The 18,827-nt window shown below is 38.4% G+C and overlaps 1 protein-coding gene across 2 annotated transcripts in view; it reads right to left on the bottom strand.

Annotated features, from left to right (window-relative positions):
• Positions 1-18,827, bottom strand: part of adam19b (ADAM metallopeptidase domain 19b) — a 35,774-nt gene that overhangs the window by 5,469 nt on the left and 11,478 nt on the right. Inside the window, exons 4-14 of one of the 2 annotated variants that reach the window (XM_057850592.1) lie at positions 11,533-11,611; positions 11,262-11,338; positions 8,173-8,359; positions 8,022-8,087; positions 7,551-7,622; positions 7,297-7,463; positions 5,159-5,243; positions 2,711-2,850; positions 2,421-2,598; positions 2,261-2,350; positions 1,984-2,179 (exon numbers count right to left, since the gene is read on the bottom strand). In XM_057850592.1, the coding sequence (XP_057706575.1) occupies positions 1,984-2,179; positions 2,261-2,350; positions 2,421-2,598; positions 2,711-2,850; positions 5,159-5,243; positions 7,297-7,463; positions 7,551-7,622; positions 8,022-8,087; positions 8,173-8,359; positions 11,262-11,338; positions 11,533-11,611 (1,337 nt within the window). The remainder of the gene's footprint in view (positions 1-1,983; positions 2,180-2,260; positions 2,351-2,420; positions 2,599-2,710; positions 2,851-5,158; positions 5,244-7,296; positions 7,464-7,550; positions 7,623-8,021; positions 8,088-8,172; positions 8,360-11,261; positions 11,339-11,532; positions 11,612-18,827) is intronic. The other variant, XM_057850593.1, reaches the window with a different exon arrangement.

The following is an 18,827-nucleotide window of genomic DNA, read 5'->3' as shown; positions in this document are numbered from 1 at the left end:
TCTCCTCTACTATTTTAGATATTTTGTATTTGATTAAAAGGCCATATAAAAAAATTAATATATTATGCTTTTACTCCAACATCAATAATCACAACATTTTGGTTGTAAATGAAGCTTTAGCAAAAAGCCGCAATTCCTGGTCGTAAAGCCTTAAAAGTACGTAATCCTTAAATCAACCACAAGAGAGGGCTAATGTGACATTATCAGCAGTTTACACTGCTGGCCAAAAGCATTGGCACCCCTGAAATTCTCTCAGATAATGCTTAATTTCTTCCAGAAAATGATTACAATTACAAATACTTTGGTAGTTATATCTTCATTCATTTTGCTTGCAATGAAAAAACACAAAAGAGAATAGGGAAAAAAATAAATCATTATCATTACCAGACAAAAGTATTGGCCCCCTTTGAAAAATCACGTGATGCTATACTAATTTGTGTAATTAACAGCACCTGTTACTTACCGGTGGCACATAACACGTGGTGGCAATAACAAAATCACACTTGCAGCCAGTTAAAATGGATCAAAGTTGACTCAACCTCTGTCCTGTGTCCTTGTTTGTACCACATTGAGTATGGACAAAAGAAAGAAGACCAAAGAACTGTCTGAGGACTTAGAGACAAAACTGTGAGGAAGCATGGGCAATCTCAAGGCTACAAGTCCATCTCCAAAGACCTGAATGTTCCTGTGTCTACCGTGTACAGTGTCATCCATGAGTGTAAAGCCCATGGCACAGTGGTTAACCTCCCGAGATGTGGACGGAAAAAAAAAATTGACGAAAGATTTCAACGAAAGATTGGGCGGATGGTGGATAAAGAACCTCGACTAACATTCAAACAAGTTCAAGCTGTCCTGCAGTCCGAGGGTACAACAGTGTCAACCCGTACTATCCGCCAGCGTCTGAATGAAAAGGGGCTCTATGGTAGGATACCCATGAAAACCCCACTTCTAATCCAGAGACATAAAAAAGCCAGGCTGGAGTTTGCTAAAACTTACCTGAGAAAGTCAAAACCGTTTTGGAAGAATATTCTCTGGTCAGATGAGACAAAAGTAGAGCTTTTTGGGAAAAGGCATCAACATAAGAGTTTTTAAAAAATGAGGCTTTTAAAGAAAAGAACACAGTCCCCACAGTCAAACATGGTGGAGGTTCCCTGATGTTTTGGGGTTGCTTCGCTGCCTCTGGTACTGGACTGCTTGACCGTGTGCATGGCATTATGAAGTCTGAAGACTACCAACAAATTTTGCAGCATAAAGTAGGGCCCAGTGTGAGAAAGCTGGGTCTCCCTCAGAGGTCATGGGTCTTCCAGCAGGACAATGACCCAAAACACACTCCAAAAAGCACTGGAAAATGGTTTGAGAGAAAGCACTGGAGACATTAAAGTGGCCAGCAATGAGTCCAGATCTGAATCCCATAGAACACCTGCGGAGAGATCTGAAAATGGCCGTTTGGAGAAGGCACCCTTCAAATCTCAGAGACCTGGAGCAGTTGGCCAAAGAAGAATGATCTAAAATTCCAGCAGCATTGTAAGAATCTCATTGATGGATACCGGAAGCGGTTGTTCGCAGTTATTTTGTCTAAAGGTTGTATTAGGCTGAGGGTGCCAATACTTTTGTCCAGCCTATTTTTTGGAGTTTTGTGTAAATGATAATGATTTCATTTTCTTTTCATTTTCTTTTGTGTTTTTTGATTGCAACCAAAATAAATGAATATATTACTACCAAAGCATTTGTAATTGCAATCATTTTCTGGGAGAAATTCAGCATTATCTGACAGATTGGCAGGGGTGACAATACTTTTGGCCAGCAGTGTATGTGACCCGTTAGAATTGGGGAGTAAATTCTTAACCAAAGTACACTTACAATACATATAAATTAATTACGCAGTCGCTTCCAGTCTGATTCTTGTCTACTTTTCTGCTGTATTTTGTGTGGCGTGTTTGAGTAGATCTGCTTGCCCTTTTATTCTACAAAAAATTTACTCACCTCGTCCCCAGAGTGAGCGGCACTGCTGCTCCAATGTAAGGCACATGCCGGTGTAACAGTAGGCTTTCCCATCCGCGCACGACGTGCCATCCACCAAGTAGAAGTTAGCGGGGCAAGACTCAGCTTTGCCATCACAATACTCCGGCAGGTCGCACTGGCCTGAGGGAGCACGACATATCACCCCTGGGCTCTTCAGCTGCATGTAGCGACGAGAAGGGGAGCTTAGACGTGAAAGAAACCCTGGTCACATGACTCTCATTGTTTATACTATCCGTACCTTGCAGTTATGACAGCAGACACCATGGGCGCACTCGGCTCCAGCTTTTAAAGTACAGTTGTTTGCGTTACAGCAGGGACTGGTACATTCCTTTGAGGAAATTACCCCGTTAGGCCTTTCATCATACACGCAAATACTGCACTGACACCAAGATGCTGACCTCTTCTTCGCCACAGTCACATTCCTCGCCATCCTCCAGGTAGCCATTGCCGCAGCGTTGTCCTCCATACATGGCTCTGGTGTTGGGCTCATTGAAGAGACATTTTCCTCCTCCAGAGTTCAAGTAGCTCTTCAGCTCTCGCATGTTACAAGCATTAAACACACGTGGAAACGGATGCCTGCGAGAGGTACAAATGAAAGCAATTACAGTCTCACCGGTCACATACGGCATTAAAACGCAATGTTGGAGTGTGTAATCAACAATAACAAAAGAAAGTCATGTATAGCTACCCTGTTGCAGCTGCCATGATGCAACCCCCGTCCTCATCTTTGGCCTGGCAGCAGCCAGTGCTGTCATGACTCATGCCAAAGTTATGGCCCATTTCATGCGCCATGGTGGCAGCCACGCCAACAGCTGACTCCGAGTGGTCCTTTGCAATAATCACAGATGCAGACACTTGATCCAAAGTGGATGTTTTCAACATAGATTCACTGAATGCACACTTTTGGTAAAAATGCTTGGCAAGTTTGTTATTACGCAAACAAATTAGAGCAGTGTGTGAGCGAATTAAGGCAAAATGTTACCCGTATTTTATCTCAAGTATAATATGAAAAAATGAAAGACGGACTGTGATTGTTTGGGGAAGGGATAATAACTATGTTGCAAATACTAGTACGTATATAAAAAATTAAATTTGAACTCGTTTCAAAAAGTAATTAACTTGTTGAAGTGTTTATACTAGGAGTGGGAATTTCTTGTTACCTCACAATACGATCTGCGTTACAAAGCTCACGATAACGAAGATCTGACAATATGGCGATACAACGATTATCGATACAATGGTCAGGAAATCATTCTAGGATATTCCGCAAATAACTAATAAACAGAAATACAAGATTCTGCTGTGAATTGGAATGAGTTTATCAATAATAGACATCCAATCTACCTGGGAGGGTGGCAGCGAATGAATATGCGTTCATTCGCTGTCATCCCTCCCACTTCAAACGGGAGTAAGTGGGAGGGATGGCAGCGAATGAACATGCGTTCATTCGCTGCCATCCCTCCCACTTCAAACGGATTGAACGTCTATGGCCGTCATTGGCAGCAATGCCAGGCAAAGAGGTAATTTTGGGCCATTTAAGGTCACATACCTGTTGATTTTCAGTAACTTCCTGTTGATTTGGGGGTATTTTATGGGTGGCTTCCTGTTTATTTTGAGTTACAGAACAGGAAGTGACCTGGGACTCACCCAAATGATTAGGTTGTGACTCAAACTCAACACGAAATGACTTGTAACTTAACAGCAAGTGACCTGTAAATGCCCCGAAAAATCGGACAGAATGACTGCGAATGCTCTGGTGTCGAATTAGTGCTGCAAAGATTAATCGATTAACTCGTGTATTCGATTAGAAAAAAAAGATTCAAATTAAATTTTGCTGCTTCGAGTATTCGTTTAATCAAAGTGGCCTTGTAATGGTGTGTTTTGACTTGCTTTTTTTTTTTTTTTATTGATTTGGGTGAATACACGGCCCTCTTGTCTACCTCATTTCACATGGCTGAATTCATCTGCTCCCTGTTAAGACCAACATTAGCTAAGTTTTTGTTTGAGCTAATGATTTTTGAATGCATTCGTAATTTAGTTTAAAGGTATATTTAGCCATTTTTGTAGGAATATGTGTCTGAGCCATTTGTTAAAGAAATTGTAAAAAGCGTAAGTATTTTATAGCATTTAAGCTAGCGGACTTTTGCTATGTAAGTTAGCCAATTGTTCTTTTGTTGTACATAGATCCTCTTTTTTTATATACCGTGTGAGGTTCAGCTCAGGTATTTTAATTTTTCATGTTCCTTATCCGATTACTCGATTATTCGAAATAAATAGCTCATTGATTAATCGGCTACTAAAATAATCGATAGCTGCAGCCCTATTTTGAATGAACGAACGTTCTCAGTCTAAATGGATTGGGCGTCAAGCACCACCAATGGCAGCCTTAGAGTTACCTGAGACACTATTATGGTGGAAGATTTTGGTAGCAACTTATCGGTCCCCCCCCCCCCCCCCTTTTTTTTTTTTTTAAAACAATGACACCTTTTTAAAACGATATCTCGATTCTTGGCAGGAGCATATCGATAAACTTTTGGGATACAAAGTATCACGATATATCACCATTTCGATATTTTGTCACACCCTGGTTTATACTACTTACGCGATTTTCATTCTTTTCCAGCTTTAGCAACACACTCATAACCGTTAAGAAAATGTCACTAAGAGATTATGATATAAAGCTAAAGTTTTCAAGGGAAAAAATTGCTTCACCATTTATAGGGTACGCTACTATTTTTATTAATCTTTATTAGTTATTTTTTTCACTTATGTTCACTAACTCTCCGAAAAATACTTTGTTTTTCAATGGAGCTGTTCACAGTCAACCTCACATCAGTGGTAAGCCAAGTATGACGATCGGGCCACATATGGCATGCTCAGGTCATTAACTGGGCCCACTGAGTATTCACTTTATTAAGAGTCCAATGTTATTTGTTGCTACAATGTAGCTAATTTTCACATAGAACCTCCAAAATCTCTCCATTCCTCAAAATTTAGACCTGAAGCACAAACTGAAATTTTAAAGGAAATATCAAGACTTTTTAATATCAACTGTACAAACTCAACAATCAGAGAGAGGAAACGCGTACTTTGCATTTAGACTAAATTACCCGGTACGATATCTAGTATTTCTCACCGTGTTCACTCCACCAGACTGGTATTCCGAGCACATGGCTCTCAGAGGTGCCAATCCAATAGTCGTACCCTGGAATGACTTTCCCCTGATGACACAAAGTGTGCATTATTTCAACAACTGGATGTTACGAATTAAGATCAAATTTTCATCTAATGCAGTGATCCCCAACCACCGGACCGTGGCGCATTTGCTACCGGGTCGTAGAGAAACAACAAATCATTTGTAAAACACCGCAATCTGGCCTGTGGCTCTTGACACATCAATATGCCTGTCAACTCTATTGACTAATCAGAGTAGAGATTTGCGCAGAGGTGGGTAGTAAGGCTTTAAATGTACTCCGTTACATTTACTTGAGCAACTTTTTGAGAAAAATGTACTTCTAAGAATACTTTTACCAAGCCATACTTTTTTCCTTTTTTTTTTGAGTAGATTTGGGAAGTAAAAAAAAAAAAAAACACTACACGTACTCCGCTACTTTGGGCTACGCTAAAGTCGTTACATGTTCCCTCTTTATTCTATGTATTAGTTTTATTTATTTATTTTTTTGCTAGCGATGCCAAGAGTAGCTTTAGTAATTTCACCAATGAGACGTCGCAACAATAATCAAATGACTTCATTATGCAGTACCTATCAGACGCAAGTTTGCCGTTCTATGATCACGCCAGCCTGTTCAATCACGTGGCGTCTTTAAACCACCGTAAAAAATTAAGTATCTAAAATACAGGGCTGCTTTTAACATGACTCAAAAGTGCAGATGTAAACCTCCCGCCCAGTATTTATCTGGCACCGATTGACTGCGGAAAACCGGAGATACTATCCTTTTAATTTTATAATAGTAACTAGGGCTGCAGCTAGCGATTATTTTAAGAGTCGATTAATCGGTTAACTAGTTAGTTCAAATAATCGAGTAATCGGATAAGGAACATAGAAAATGAAAATACCTGAGCTAAGCCTCAAAAAGGTATCAAAAAAATAAAAGAGTATCTAAGTACAACAAAAAAACAATTGGCTAACATACATAGCAAAAGTCTTAGCCAAAGTCTGCTAGCTTAATTGCTATAAAACTTTTTTTTTATTTTTATTTTTTTAACAATGCTCTTAACAAATAGTTCAAACACATATTCCCACAAAAAAAAAAAAAAAAAAAAAGGGGCTAAATATACTGATAAACTAAATTACGAACACATTGAAAAATATTAGCTCAATCAAAAACTTAGCTTATGTTGGTCTTAACAGGGAGCAGCTGGATTCAGCCATGTGAAATGAGCTATGTCATATTCACTGTCACCACTAGAGGGCAGTGTAACCACCCAAATCACTAAAACCAAATGCAAACACTTTCAAAACAAACCATTACAACGCCACTTTAACTGAACGAATACTCGAAGCAGCAAAATTTCCGTCTAATTTTTTTCTAATCGAATTACTCGAGTTAAGCGATTAATCGTTGCAGCGCTAATAGTAACTGAAGGAACTATTCACTATTCAAACTAGGAACTATTTTCTCCACTAGGGGGCACTCATGATCTTTGGAGGAACATTGTTAGATTTCTGTCTTTTTTTTTTGTCTTGCCAGAATTCAATTTTTTTTTTTTTTTTTAACTTCTTTAGCTTAATGTAGTTATGTAATGGGTTATTATACAGTATCATTTTATAACAACAGGTCATATAGATATGTTTGTGCTGAGAGAAAAAAAATACCATTGTTTAGAAAAAAAAAAAATTACAATGTTATTCATTACTTCAGTATTCTTTTCACGGGATACTTTTCTACATGTACTTGAGTACATTTTTTGGATGACTACTTTTACTTGAGTAATATTTTTTTGAAATAATGCTACTCTTACTTGAGTAAATGCTTTGGCTACCCTACCCACCTCTGGATTTGTGTATGTCGTTATCTAGTGGTTGGCCGCCATTACTGGAGTGTTTGCACACCTATAGCAGCCCGGCGTCAGTTTTCCCTGCACTTAATGTGCTTTTTTAGCCCCCGTCGTGTTATTTTATATTTACTGTCATTTTCCGCCACAGATTGCCGGTCCGTGAAAAAAAAGGCCCTTATTACACTGGTCCATAGTGTTCTTCCTAAAATAAACAAAAACTGTTGGGGACCACTGATCTAATGGATTCATACTGACGTGATGAGCTGAGCGTTGTCATTGTGTAGCGTGTTAAGTTGTTTGCGTCTCCAGGACAGAAACGCCGCCAAGGTGCTGTGTGGGTTGTCGGACACGTCAATCATGTCCTGGTTGGTCCATACTTCCAAACCGATTAGCGCTATACGGATGCTTAAAGCCTTGTAGTACTGTGTGTGGATATGGTACAGAAGGAGACATGAATATAAAGATACTAACAGTACTTGTGGTGTCTACACTTTAAACAAATAGGTTACCTTGTCAACTAAATTGGCAGCTTCCAGCAATTTCAGTTTGGTCTTCTCGAGACTACTCCCATGTTTGTCAAACTGAAAACCACATGTACCACATACGGTTAAAAGCGGATAGGACACACCCATACACAAATGTTTTGTTCTCTATATTGAACAAGTGTGTGAATCAGTGCTTTTCTTCATTTCAATGATTGAGACCTGTATCTGAAGAAAAAAATCTGCTTTTAAAAGTATAATACTCAGTTTTATTTGACAGTGTAAAAAATATAACAACTTCCACACAATGTTTTACATCCATAACATTTAGTTTGTTTAGCACACTATACTCAACATTTTTTTTTTAATTTTTGAAATTGTGAATTTTGGGTTTATGTTAACTTTAACTCCTTCAATTTTTACTTTAAATATTTATTTAAAAAATATTACGTTCTTGAACAAAATGAAAAAAAAATAATGATATGATAGCATTCTTACCTCAGTCTTATCCGCCACCAACAGCAGTTCCACATATTTCATATTCTGACTTAGGTCTCTTCGTTCCTTTAATTGATGGGTATTTACATAATGAATATTCAAAGTTAGTACACTTTTTTCCCCACTCATGTATAGTCCAGTTTCCACTCACCCGTAACTTGTGTTCTGATGTCATCCCATGCAGGAAGGTGCCAAGCACTTCCTCGTTACTATGGCCCTGCAGACAGCTTGTAGGAGGTAGATGGAGACTCTTGGTTCGGAAAACAGCGTGCTGGAGTGTATCCGTGGAAACGGGCTCAATGAGGTAGCTGACGCTTGCGTTTAGAGAAATGAGTCCCCTAAGGGAAATTAAAAAAAAGAAAAGAAAGCTGCTCATGGTTCCGTTGCGGTGTAGCAAATAAATTTGGATTGGTAATACATTCTTTTACATAAAATATAGAAAACAATATTTGCTTAAGCATAATTTGGACCTGTAATTGGAAAATTGTGGGGACAGGGGGCATTAAATACATTTTTAATGGGTACTACGCTCAAACTAACATAGCAACCATGTTTGAATGTACGCTCTAGATTTATAATTCATCTGCATACAGAATGCCAATTTAATTTATTATCAATGAGACAGTGGGAATAATGCGGGATGGGATTTAATCCTTGATAAAACATTAACGTAATATTTAACCATTATTTACTTTTGTTTTGACTCTGTATCCTGATGCGACCCGAATGGAGTGAGGAGGGAAAAAAAACAGCATTTTAATGAGGTCAAGACATCATCGGCTTAAACAGCTGCATTAAACATCTGGAAAGTTCTGACACCCACCCAGTGGTCACACCATGCCTGAGAAGCTTTATTAGAATTCATCTATTCATCTAAATAGAGAGCAAAGGACACACTCACAAAAATACCCATGTAGTTAAGAGTCATGTGTCTTCTACTGCCTCGAGTATTGGATCCAAACCAAAAGCTGAGACCTCCTAACCTACTACACTGCGCTGGTTTGCTCGGGTGGAACGTGGGCATGTGCTTGGTGTGAGGAAATAACAAGAGGACCTCAAGGGCAGATCATATGAGGTTGGCTAGGGAGATCTGAACAGTCAAATCGGTACTTGGAGACTACGCATGGAGATTGTAACCTCTGTCAAAACCTGATGCTACTGTAGTATTGTAATAATCCACAGTAAAAAAAAAAAAATAACAACAAAAGAAAACCTCTTAAATCAACTGTAAAATCCAGGCAGCTGAGGTTGCTAGAGTACCATGTAACCTGTACGACACCATCAAGACAGGTTCGATTATGGCTAACACCATAAAGAAAGTACGAAATAAATTTTAATAAAGTCAAGATATCTACAAAATTCGACTGTATAATTTACAGTTACTGTAGCACTACATTTTTTACAGGCATGAAAATGGTTCAGGGGTTAAAAAGGTGGGAAGGGTGTGGAGGAAATACAGTATGTTCAGGTACACTGTACAACTAGGGCTGTCCCAAACCACTACTTTTCTCCCGATTACCGTATTTTTCGGACTATAAGTCTCATACTGTACACATATTCAGCATGTTGTTCTCTATTGTATTTTTATCTTAAATTTTCTTTCAAGATGACATACTGTATATGTTCTATGTGTTGGATTTTATCAAGTAAGTTTCCCCCCAAAAATGCGACTTATACTCTGGTGCGACATGTTTTTTTCCTCTTCGTTGACTTATAGTCCGAAAAATACAGTAGTCAGACGACTATTTTTACGATTAGTCGACTAATCTAATAACCCCCCCCCCCTTTTTTTTTTTTACTAATTTAGCAATGACATTTTTGATGACGCTTATTAATTCACGAAAACATTTTGGAACACTTAAATTCTTTATCAAAGTACAAATAAACACGTAAATAACAAAAATAAATCACAAATAAACAATGAGATCAAATGCTTACAGCATTAACTAGTGCGAAAGAATGGAATGTAAACAGATTCAGAACACTGACTTCGCCTTTCCAAGATGATTCAAAACAATTCTTAAAAAAAATATCTAGCATTAATATTATAGTATACTACTATATACAGTAGTAGTATAATAATTATTAATTGCTAATCAGATTTTTCATATAGGGTGTCATTTTACAGCTATTCTTAGTGTAGAGCCTGAATTCTGAAGTACTGTATGTGGGATTACCTCCAGAAATCGTTATTTATGTGACAAACATGATGTGCTTTTATTTTGAAATGTTCAGTTTCAGTTTCAGAAGTACGTTCGCTAAACCGCTAACCATAAGCTTTACACTCTGCAAAAAAAGCTCTTTTTGTCATTGCATGTGGTGTCAGTAATCTTTTTTTTTTTTTCGTTTGCAAATGCTGTTAACCAGTGATTTTTCATATTTGAAGTGTCACCTTTTAACCGCAAATTTGCGTTTTGGAGAAGACCGCCAATGGCTAAAGAAGGATGCCTTTTTTTCCCCATTAGCCGCAATGTAGCAATGCTAACGTTTACAGTGTTTAATCTTATTTTGTATGTCTGAACTTTAATTCTACGGTGTGTTGATGACCAATAAACATCTGTGAAAGGAACTGTTGTCCCATATGCCATCAGCATGCATGCACAAATGTATGCACGCACGCGCACGGCGATTAAACGCAGCCGTGAAAATTACTGCCCTCATTTTTATTTACCGTGCGATAAATGGACTCATTGCATATCGCGACAGGCTTAGCAACGTCAATAAAACATGTCGTTAGTTAGTTAGTTAGATGAATTTACGATCTGCCAGCTTGTAATTGTCTCTTGTCGTCTTCCAAAATTGTAACTCGGTAACGGCACTTTAGGTGTTCATTCACGGCCAACGCGCAGCCTAGCTTGGCATTGAAGAGACATTACACAACAGTGTACCCTCCTTTGTTTCGTTGAAATAAGTCAATTCTTTGGCCACTCTAGTGCGCTTTTTTGGCTTTGTGCCGCTTTCCCCGCTTGCATACCAAACGTCTGACATTAGAAAAAAATCTCCCGACATCTTCCCCTTAAAAATTTTCACCTCGATCTACACTATTCACGTAGGTCACCCTTTTTGACTTCAAAATGGCGAATTTTGCCGAAGGTGCAAGATTTTCATGCCTGTTTTTAAATGTGTATTCTAAGGTTCTCCTGTTTTATTTTTTCAACAGTAATTTTATGGCAAACTTATCTGCCAATATTTTACCATAAATGGATTTTTACTTTTTTATTTTTACAATGTATGTCTTACCTGAGTCCTGAGCATGTGCTGACAACCACACTGGAACCGTCTACACCCGCAACCTCTCCATGGTACAAACAGTGATTCTGGGTGAGAAAAAAATTAAATAATAAAATCCAATGTACAGTATGTACAGTACATGCAATTTATTACTGATATTAGTGCATAGAAAGGTGGATACATTTTACATCCATTACATGATTATTTACATGTTCATGCTTCCATGAAAGCAGTGGAATATGTTGCCTTAAGAGATTCCCAAAGTGTCTCGCACAATTACCATGTTGACAGGGGAGAAGGCCTTGCGACTTCCATCCGGAGTGTACCACATTTCCTGATATCCAGGTGTCAACAGCTGCCTGGAGAAGATAACATTTCACTTTTATTTCATGTATCAGATTAGACACATTTACAGTAATTTGCTTATTGAAGGAAGTTTTCTTATCTGCACTGACCTACATTTGCAACTTATTTTAAATTTCATTAACTGATTCCCAAAATTCCATTATCTTTTATTTAATGCTCCGCTTGGGAGTATAATTCAATTTATTAAAGATAAAAAATAAAACTGTACTTTTATAAGCAACAAGACTGCTGCCACACACCACATCAGCCCCATCCTCCGTCAACTTCACTGGCTTCCCGTCAAACAAAGCATCAATTACAAGATCCTCATCATCACCTTCAAAACACTCCATGGCTTGGCCCCTCCCTACCTTTGCAATCTAGTCTGTTTAAACAATCCACCCCGTCCACTTCGCTCTTTCACTATCCTCCCCCTTTCCGTCCCCCGTGTCCGCCTCTCTACCGTTGGTTCCAGAGCTTTTAGTCAGTAGGGATGGGAATAGATAAGATTTTTACGATTCCGATTCCATTATCGATATTGCTTAACGATTCGATTCTTTATCGATTCCCTTATCGATTCTAATTTGGACTGATGGACTGCATGAGGTTCTGGGTTCAATATGTTTATGGTTCATTCGCCTCGGAGTGTCGGTTAGAACACAAGTAGCGGAGAGTGGAGTTGGTCTTTGGCACTTTTAATCCAACTTGGCAACAGGCACAACTGTATACAGGCAATGGCACTTGATATGACAATCACTCAATGAGCAGATGAGAGCATGCGTGGAAAGATGTTGATGTATTTGTATGTGTGTAGAAGAAGACTGAAATGTGTGGGTATATGTGTGGTTCTGAAAGGGGAAAAAAATACATCATATTAGTGCTGATCAATGCAAATTGACTATAAAGCAGTCGATAACACACATACATGACTCGTAATGTTATAATGACACAAAGGTGGGGGGGCGCGAGCGCGGGCGCACAACTAGGAAGCACGCTGCGTGCACGTGCGGTCATCTTGGCCATAAAAGTGGCTAAAACTAAGCACTTTACACTCATATGGATGTACATCATTTTAAGATGTTAAACTAACACATTCCCGCTTAACACAAATGTGCAATGCGAATATAATGTAAACAACACTCTTCTCGATGCAGGGAGAACGAGCGGGAGCAACCAGCCGACGTAACAGTAAAAATACGAAACGGTCGCGCTGATAACGGGTCTAATTTATCATAGGAACTTTATGGCATGATTAACAGGTGGCCACCCTCTGCTCGAAATGCACGCATTACACCTATTGTCGGTCCAAGAATACGCAGCGCGCATGACATAGAACAATAACAGGAACTAACTGGTTGCTATGGGAACGAACGCATGCCCATGGAATCTTTCTAACAGGAGTAATAAAATTGCTAATAAAATCGTTTAGGATTATTTTAGATGTATATACTAGTATGTTATATTTTTCTTTAGAGTACTCGACGAGGAATACGATAGACCCATTAATAGACTTTTTTTTTGTAAAAAATCACCATTTCTTTAAGTAGTCTCACGCATAATGAGATGGCCAGTAAAAGCCTATGCTAATTTGTTCGGCAACGACTCTCTCCAGGTTACATTTGATGAGAAGTCCTGCCAATGGTAATTATATTGCCGTGCTTGCCGTTTCAAAAGTGTGTAACATGCGTAAATTTTAACACGTAAGTTGTAGTGAGTGGAACCAATTAGATAATCGTTAGATAAATTGCCAAACGATTCCATGGAATCGGACCATTTGGAACCGGTTCTCCTTAAGAACCAGTTATCGATTCCCATCCCTATTAGTCAGTGTGCCCCCCAGCTCTGGAACTCCTTACCCCCTTCGCAGTATATTTACCCTTTCACTTTTCAAATCTACACTCAAAACACACCTGCCCACTCTTTCTTACCCACCATGATCCCTAGCTCTGTTATATCTTTACTTCTCTTTATTTACTTTTAATCTGTTTTTTTAATGATTGTGTTGATCGTACTGTGATTCAATTTCTCTTGTGAAGCGTCATTGTGTGGCCTGAAAAGCGCTCTAGAAATAAAATGTATTATTATTATTATTATTAATGTTATGACCACATACCTAAATGACATAAAATAAAAAGGTTTACTAAACTCATGAATCTAGTCGGACTTTCCACAGAATGCAAACACTTTGCTGTATATGTCCTGTTTATGATGAGTCGTGTGCTTACTAAAACAGACCGTCCCAAAGATTTATACCAAAATCTTACTCGTCCAGATGTTTGTCGTGCAGTCCTCCTCCTTGTATTAATCAAGCCATCCTTCCTGTTTTCATTCATAAGTCTTGCCTGCTCGACAGCTGTTTTGTTATTTACTCCTAAAACTCCAGTTCTTATTCCTTCTGCTATATAATCTCAGTACTATCCAACGAACCATCTGTAGCTCTGACGCAATGAGAACAGACAAAAGAAAGTGATGCTGGATTATAGTGAGAACTCGAGCACATATGGAACACATCCCCATTGCTGCTCTTCCTTTTTATTATATATTTCTCTTCATGCATTTTCCGATGCAGGAAGCTTGGCAGAGCCACTTAAGGGTGATATATCTTTAAATATCATTATCTAACTTTTCCTGCTTTTTTCCAGATGAAATGTAGGTTGATGGGAGCACTCAGGAATTGCAGCTCTCATTCTGCATTCAGCTGGGATGTCAAACTCACTTTGGTCGCAGGCCACGTCGTAGTTATAGTTTTCTTTAGAGGGTTATTGTGTCTTTTGAGAGACTGACCGAAAGAAGTTTACAAATTATCTATTTATGAGCATCTCGATAGCAAAAATGTTGTTTTTATTTTTCTTATTTATAATATTTTAGTATTTACATGCGTTTCTTTAATTAAAAACTAATGCTGCGAAAGCAGGAAATAGTGTTTTCATCATTGTTGTAATCTTAATTTAAAAAAGTAATTAATTACAGTTACAAATTACTTACTGAATGTAAGAGTAATTAGTGACTTGGCAAAGTAACTGGTGGTAACTTTCACGTTTTTTCTTTCAACCCCCCCCCCCCCCCCCCCCCCAAAAAAAAAAAAGAAAAGAAAAAAAAAAACATAGTAACCTTTACTATGTTTGGAAGTCATTTAATGTTGTGAATCGCTCCCGTTATTGCATTAGTTCCCTTCGGTCTACTTTTGACGTGAAAGTTTTAAAACTGTGTCATCCTTTAAAGAAAGATTCAAGTAAAGATTTTTGCCGATTTAGGAGTATTTTAGATAAAAAGTTATTTAGGTTCGCTTGGAAGGTTCTCTACAACAGAGCCTTCCTGAGAAGTCTACTGCTGTAAGATGGCGGCTGTTTACTAACGCCGGCGAGTCTATCGTTCCGCATCTAGTTGTATATACATGTGATATCTACCGTAGCATCATGTGGGCGTAGTTTGAAGGCTATCGGCTACAGTCAGGTATCACGTTTGCAACAGCGTCACTCCCATCAAATCCCTTCCCTCCTCCCCACTCCAGCTCTGCTCGCTCGTCTCCATGAGTCCGTGTCTCTGACTTTTCTTGCGTCATTCAACCAACGTAGTAACGCTTAGTAACGGACGCCTTTACATCCTCAGTAACGGTAACGGCGTTGCCAAGATGAGAAAAGTAATTAATTAGATTACTCACTACTGAAAAAAATAATGCCGTTAGTAACGCCATTATACTTTAACGCCGTTGAATGAATAAATTAATGAATGTTTTATTTGGACATGAGAAAATAAAAATAATAGACAAACAAAACAAAAACACACAAAAAATCAGACAGAACCAATTATATTCTCGAGATAACAGCAACAATAGTTAAGACAATAATAATAATGATGATAATAATAAACAAGATCAGAATTTATTCATTGTGTCCAAAAAGGACGTTATTGACAACACTGGTTTTCATTTATTTATACTTAGTTTATATGTAAAAAAGAAACATCAAAACTAAAGCACATGATTTACTCGTTACTTTTTTGTTTGTATGCATTCATAAAAAAAAAATAAAAATAAAAAATTTACATTTTTTTAAACAAAAAACAAAAATAGAGTACAGTATTCACTCATTCATTTTCCATGCCGCTTTTCCTCACGAGGGCAGTAGGCGGGGTACACCCTGAATTGGTTGCCAGCCATGGTAAAAACAGTATTCTTTTTTAATATTTTGGTTTGTAAATGAAAACAACAAAGGAAAGTAGGAAAATATTCTCTTGATATTTTTTATCCTTTGAAAATGTGTTTTATTTATATTTATTTAAATTTTTTAAAAGGAAAAAAAGTGGTGGGCAACTACAAGTTGTCTGATTTCTTTGGTCCTCAACAGTACATTAAGGTATACAGAAAATATAAGTAAATGCACATGATTTACAAATTGATGTAGCGGGTCCGATCTGGCCCTCCTGAGCCTTGAGTTTCAGTGGTATATAATATATTCGATACTTAAAAGACCGAACATAATTTTTCCCTTTCCTCCCGTCAGAAGCTCCAAAGGCGACATGGCAATTGGAACAATGGCTGTCTGTTGATGTAATCACAAAGCAAGTAATAGACAGAAAGCAGACGTTCATAGATGATTGCCAGAGAACTTAAATGTGATTGTTCAGTGGTAATGAAGCTCAGTGATGTCACTGCCCTAGTGTATTCTCTTGCTCATTAGCGCTTCCTTCAGCTCCCTTCACGATTCCCAACATGCTCTCTGCTCATATTGCTTGTGGTGGCAGAATTACGCACAACATGGCCGATGATTGACTGTGTTCTTCTAGCCCGGTGCTGTTTTCATAATCACACAGGATGAATGATCACATGGTAACTCTTGCTCTTTACATTTATGATCCTATACTACTCCTTTGGGATGTCAGCGTGTGCACCAGAGTGCAGGTTGTTAAAGCTGCCAACGCATGACATATAGACACAACCTGCCTTTATTAAAATATATCTAATCACTGCTTCAGGGGTTAATTTAATTAACATTCTGATTAAAATGAGAATAACACTGAATTATCCCACTATCAACTACTCTCTGTATGTTTAAATAAGGTTTAGTTGCAATTTACATTATTTACTGCTCTAAGTAAAAATGCCAGTAAAAATATGGTAATGCTAGCATCTGTTTTTCCACATGGAGGCAAAAGTGCAAAGGAATATAAAAACAAATACTTCATGTAAATGCAATAAAATCAAACATCTGTGGCTGCTTAACAGATATTGTAATGACAGATTATCTTTGGGAAATTTTTACATCAGTTTTACTTGACTTCTTGCAGGCTGATGTATGTGCGTGCTATTTATACGATGATTTAAAATACTGCTATAATAAATAGGTGTGTTTTAGCTGGAAATAAAAGCTGGAATGGAAAATTTGCATATTTTTTTTTCTCTACATTTTGACATATGGTTCCATGTGCAAGATTATTACTACACTGCCACCGCATGCATTCGCAATGCAGAAATGTTTTAAATGTGCATTGTGTTCATTTGTAATCACTTTTAGAAAGTATGTGTATTAAAGTTTAGCTATTAGACAAGTGTTTATGTGCAGTTGTAATAATAAACTCAAACGTTATAAGAAATTTAACCAAGAATCAGTTGAATTAGGACATTAACAACAAAACTTAAGAAACTACATTTAATGTATAATGGCTGTTGAAATCCTGTTTGCCAACACTAAAAAGTAAGTAAACACCCACTTCTGCATTGGCCCAGAGCTTACAAAACTCCTTGAACTCATGCTCAACTTTTTCTATAAAACAGTACATTACATTACATATTGCAGCAAAGGCACTGCTGATCTTAAATTTGCACCGTATCTAGAAGCCTTTCAACTTAATTCTATGCTTCTACATGACGCAAGCCCTTCTCAATGAGCGCTATTAAAAATGGGTAAATAAATGTGCTGGCCTTAAGGGACTTTGCAGCAGTTGGAGGAGATCCAAGATGAGGACAGATGCTGTAATTGAGGAACGCATTTCTGGCTGAATCAGTGAGACAAAGACTTGCTTCAGCTTCTGTTGGGAGAGGGGCTAGCGATGCAAATGTACTTTGGAGCTAGTGAAGGGGGTGAGGAGAAGAGTCGGGGATGTGGGGTAATGCATTAGGGTCAGTGGGTCGTATTCTCTCATTGTATCAGATGACATCACCTCACGCAAGGAGAGGGAGGCGAGAGGCTGATGCTGGCAGCGGATGATTTACAGGCTTTTACTGCATGGCGAAACGGTGCGGTCTGTTAGCCTGCGTGTTTGTCACGAGCGAGTGCAGACGTCTGCAGGAAGGTGTTTGAGCAGTCTAAACATCATGTGAACCAGGGACAAGCAAAGACATCTCCTACTCTCTGATCTCTAACCCTAAAATCAATCAGGTCATGGTTTTAAGCCTTGTTTGTATATTCTAGGAGCATTATACTAGCATACTATGTGTCTGTGTGTGGCCATAAAGCATGACACCAGTCAAAAAGTGGGAAATGTATGTTTGTCTTCAAGATCTGGAGAATGTCAGACAAGGGGAAAATAATGGTCTGTCGTTTTTATAGGAGAGACTGTGGAGGAGACGTGAGGTGAGGTCACGAGGACACGAAAGGTGATGGCGGGAACATGTGTTTCAAGTTAGCTGCTGGATGCTATGTGCTAATGGAAAATAACTAACCTAACTGATTAAGTAACGAACCAATCACTGATCGACATCTTTTTTTTTTTTTTTTTTTTTTTACTTTGAGTCAGCACAGCAGTCCATACCTGGCCTTTGACCAAATCACAGTCATTTATTAGCTCAGGCAGACGCACAGAGCAAAATATGACATAAATTCAATTTGGATTCTGTACACCCGAAAGAGCTGTAGAAACAATTTAACCGCTCTCACATTAGACTGCAGCTAATGCAACAGCAACAGCTCTTCAAATGATGCAAATGACAGACATAATGAAAACCACAGTGTTAAACAAATACCTGTCAGATGGTGCCATTTTTGTATTGGTTCCTCTATTAAGCAGGAATCAGCTTCTGTTTCTTTGCCCACGTCAAATTTCGGTTTCTATTCCTATCACTGTTTAAAGCAGTACTTCTCAAATAGTGGGGCGGGCCCCCCCAGGGGGGTGCAGAGCTATGCTGGGGGTGGCGCATGTGATCTTTGGGAACATACTTTTTTTTACTGTACTAGAATAAAGTGTAATTGCACATCCATTCAGTGGGTAGCAGTGCCGCTGCTAGCGTGTGCG

This window comes from Corythoichthys intestinalis, chromosome 11 (genome assembly GCF_030265065.1).
Source record: "Corythoichthys intestinalis isolate RoL2023-P3 chromosome 11, ASM3026506v1, whole genome shotgun sequence".
NCBI classification, from domain to species: domain Eukaryota; kingdom Metazoa; phylum Chordata; class Actinopteri; order Syngnathiformes; family Syngnathidae; genus Corythoichthys; species Corythoichthys intestinalis.
Note: the sequence above shows the minus strand (reverse complement) of the source record. Positions and strands in the feature narration are given on the sequence as shown.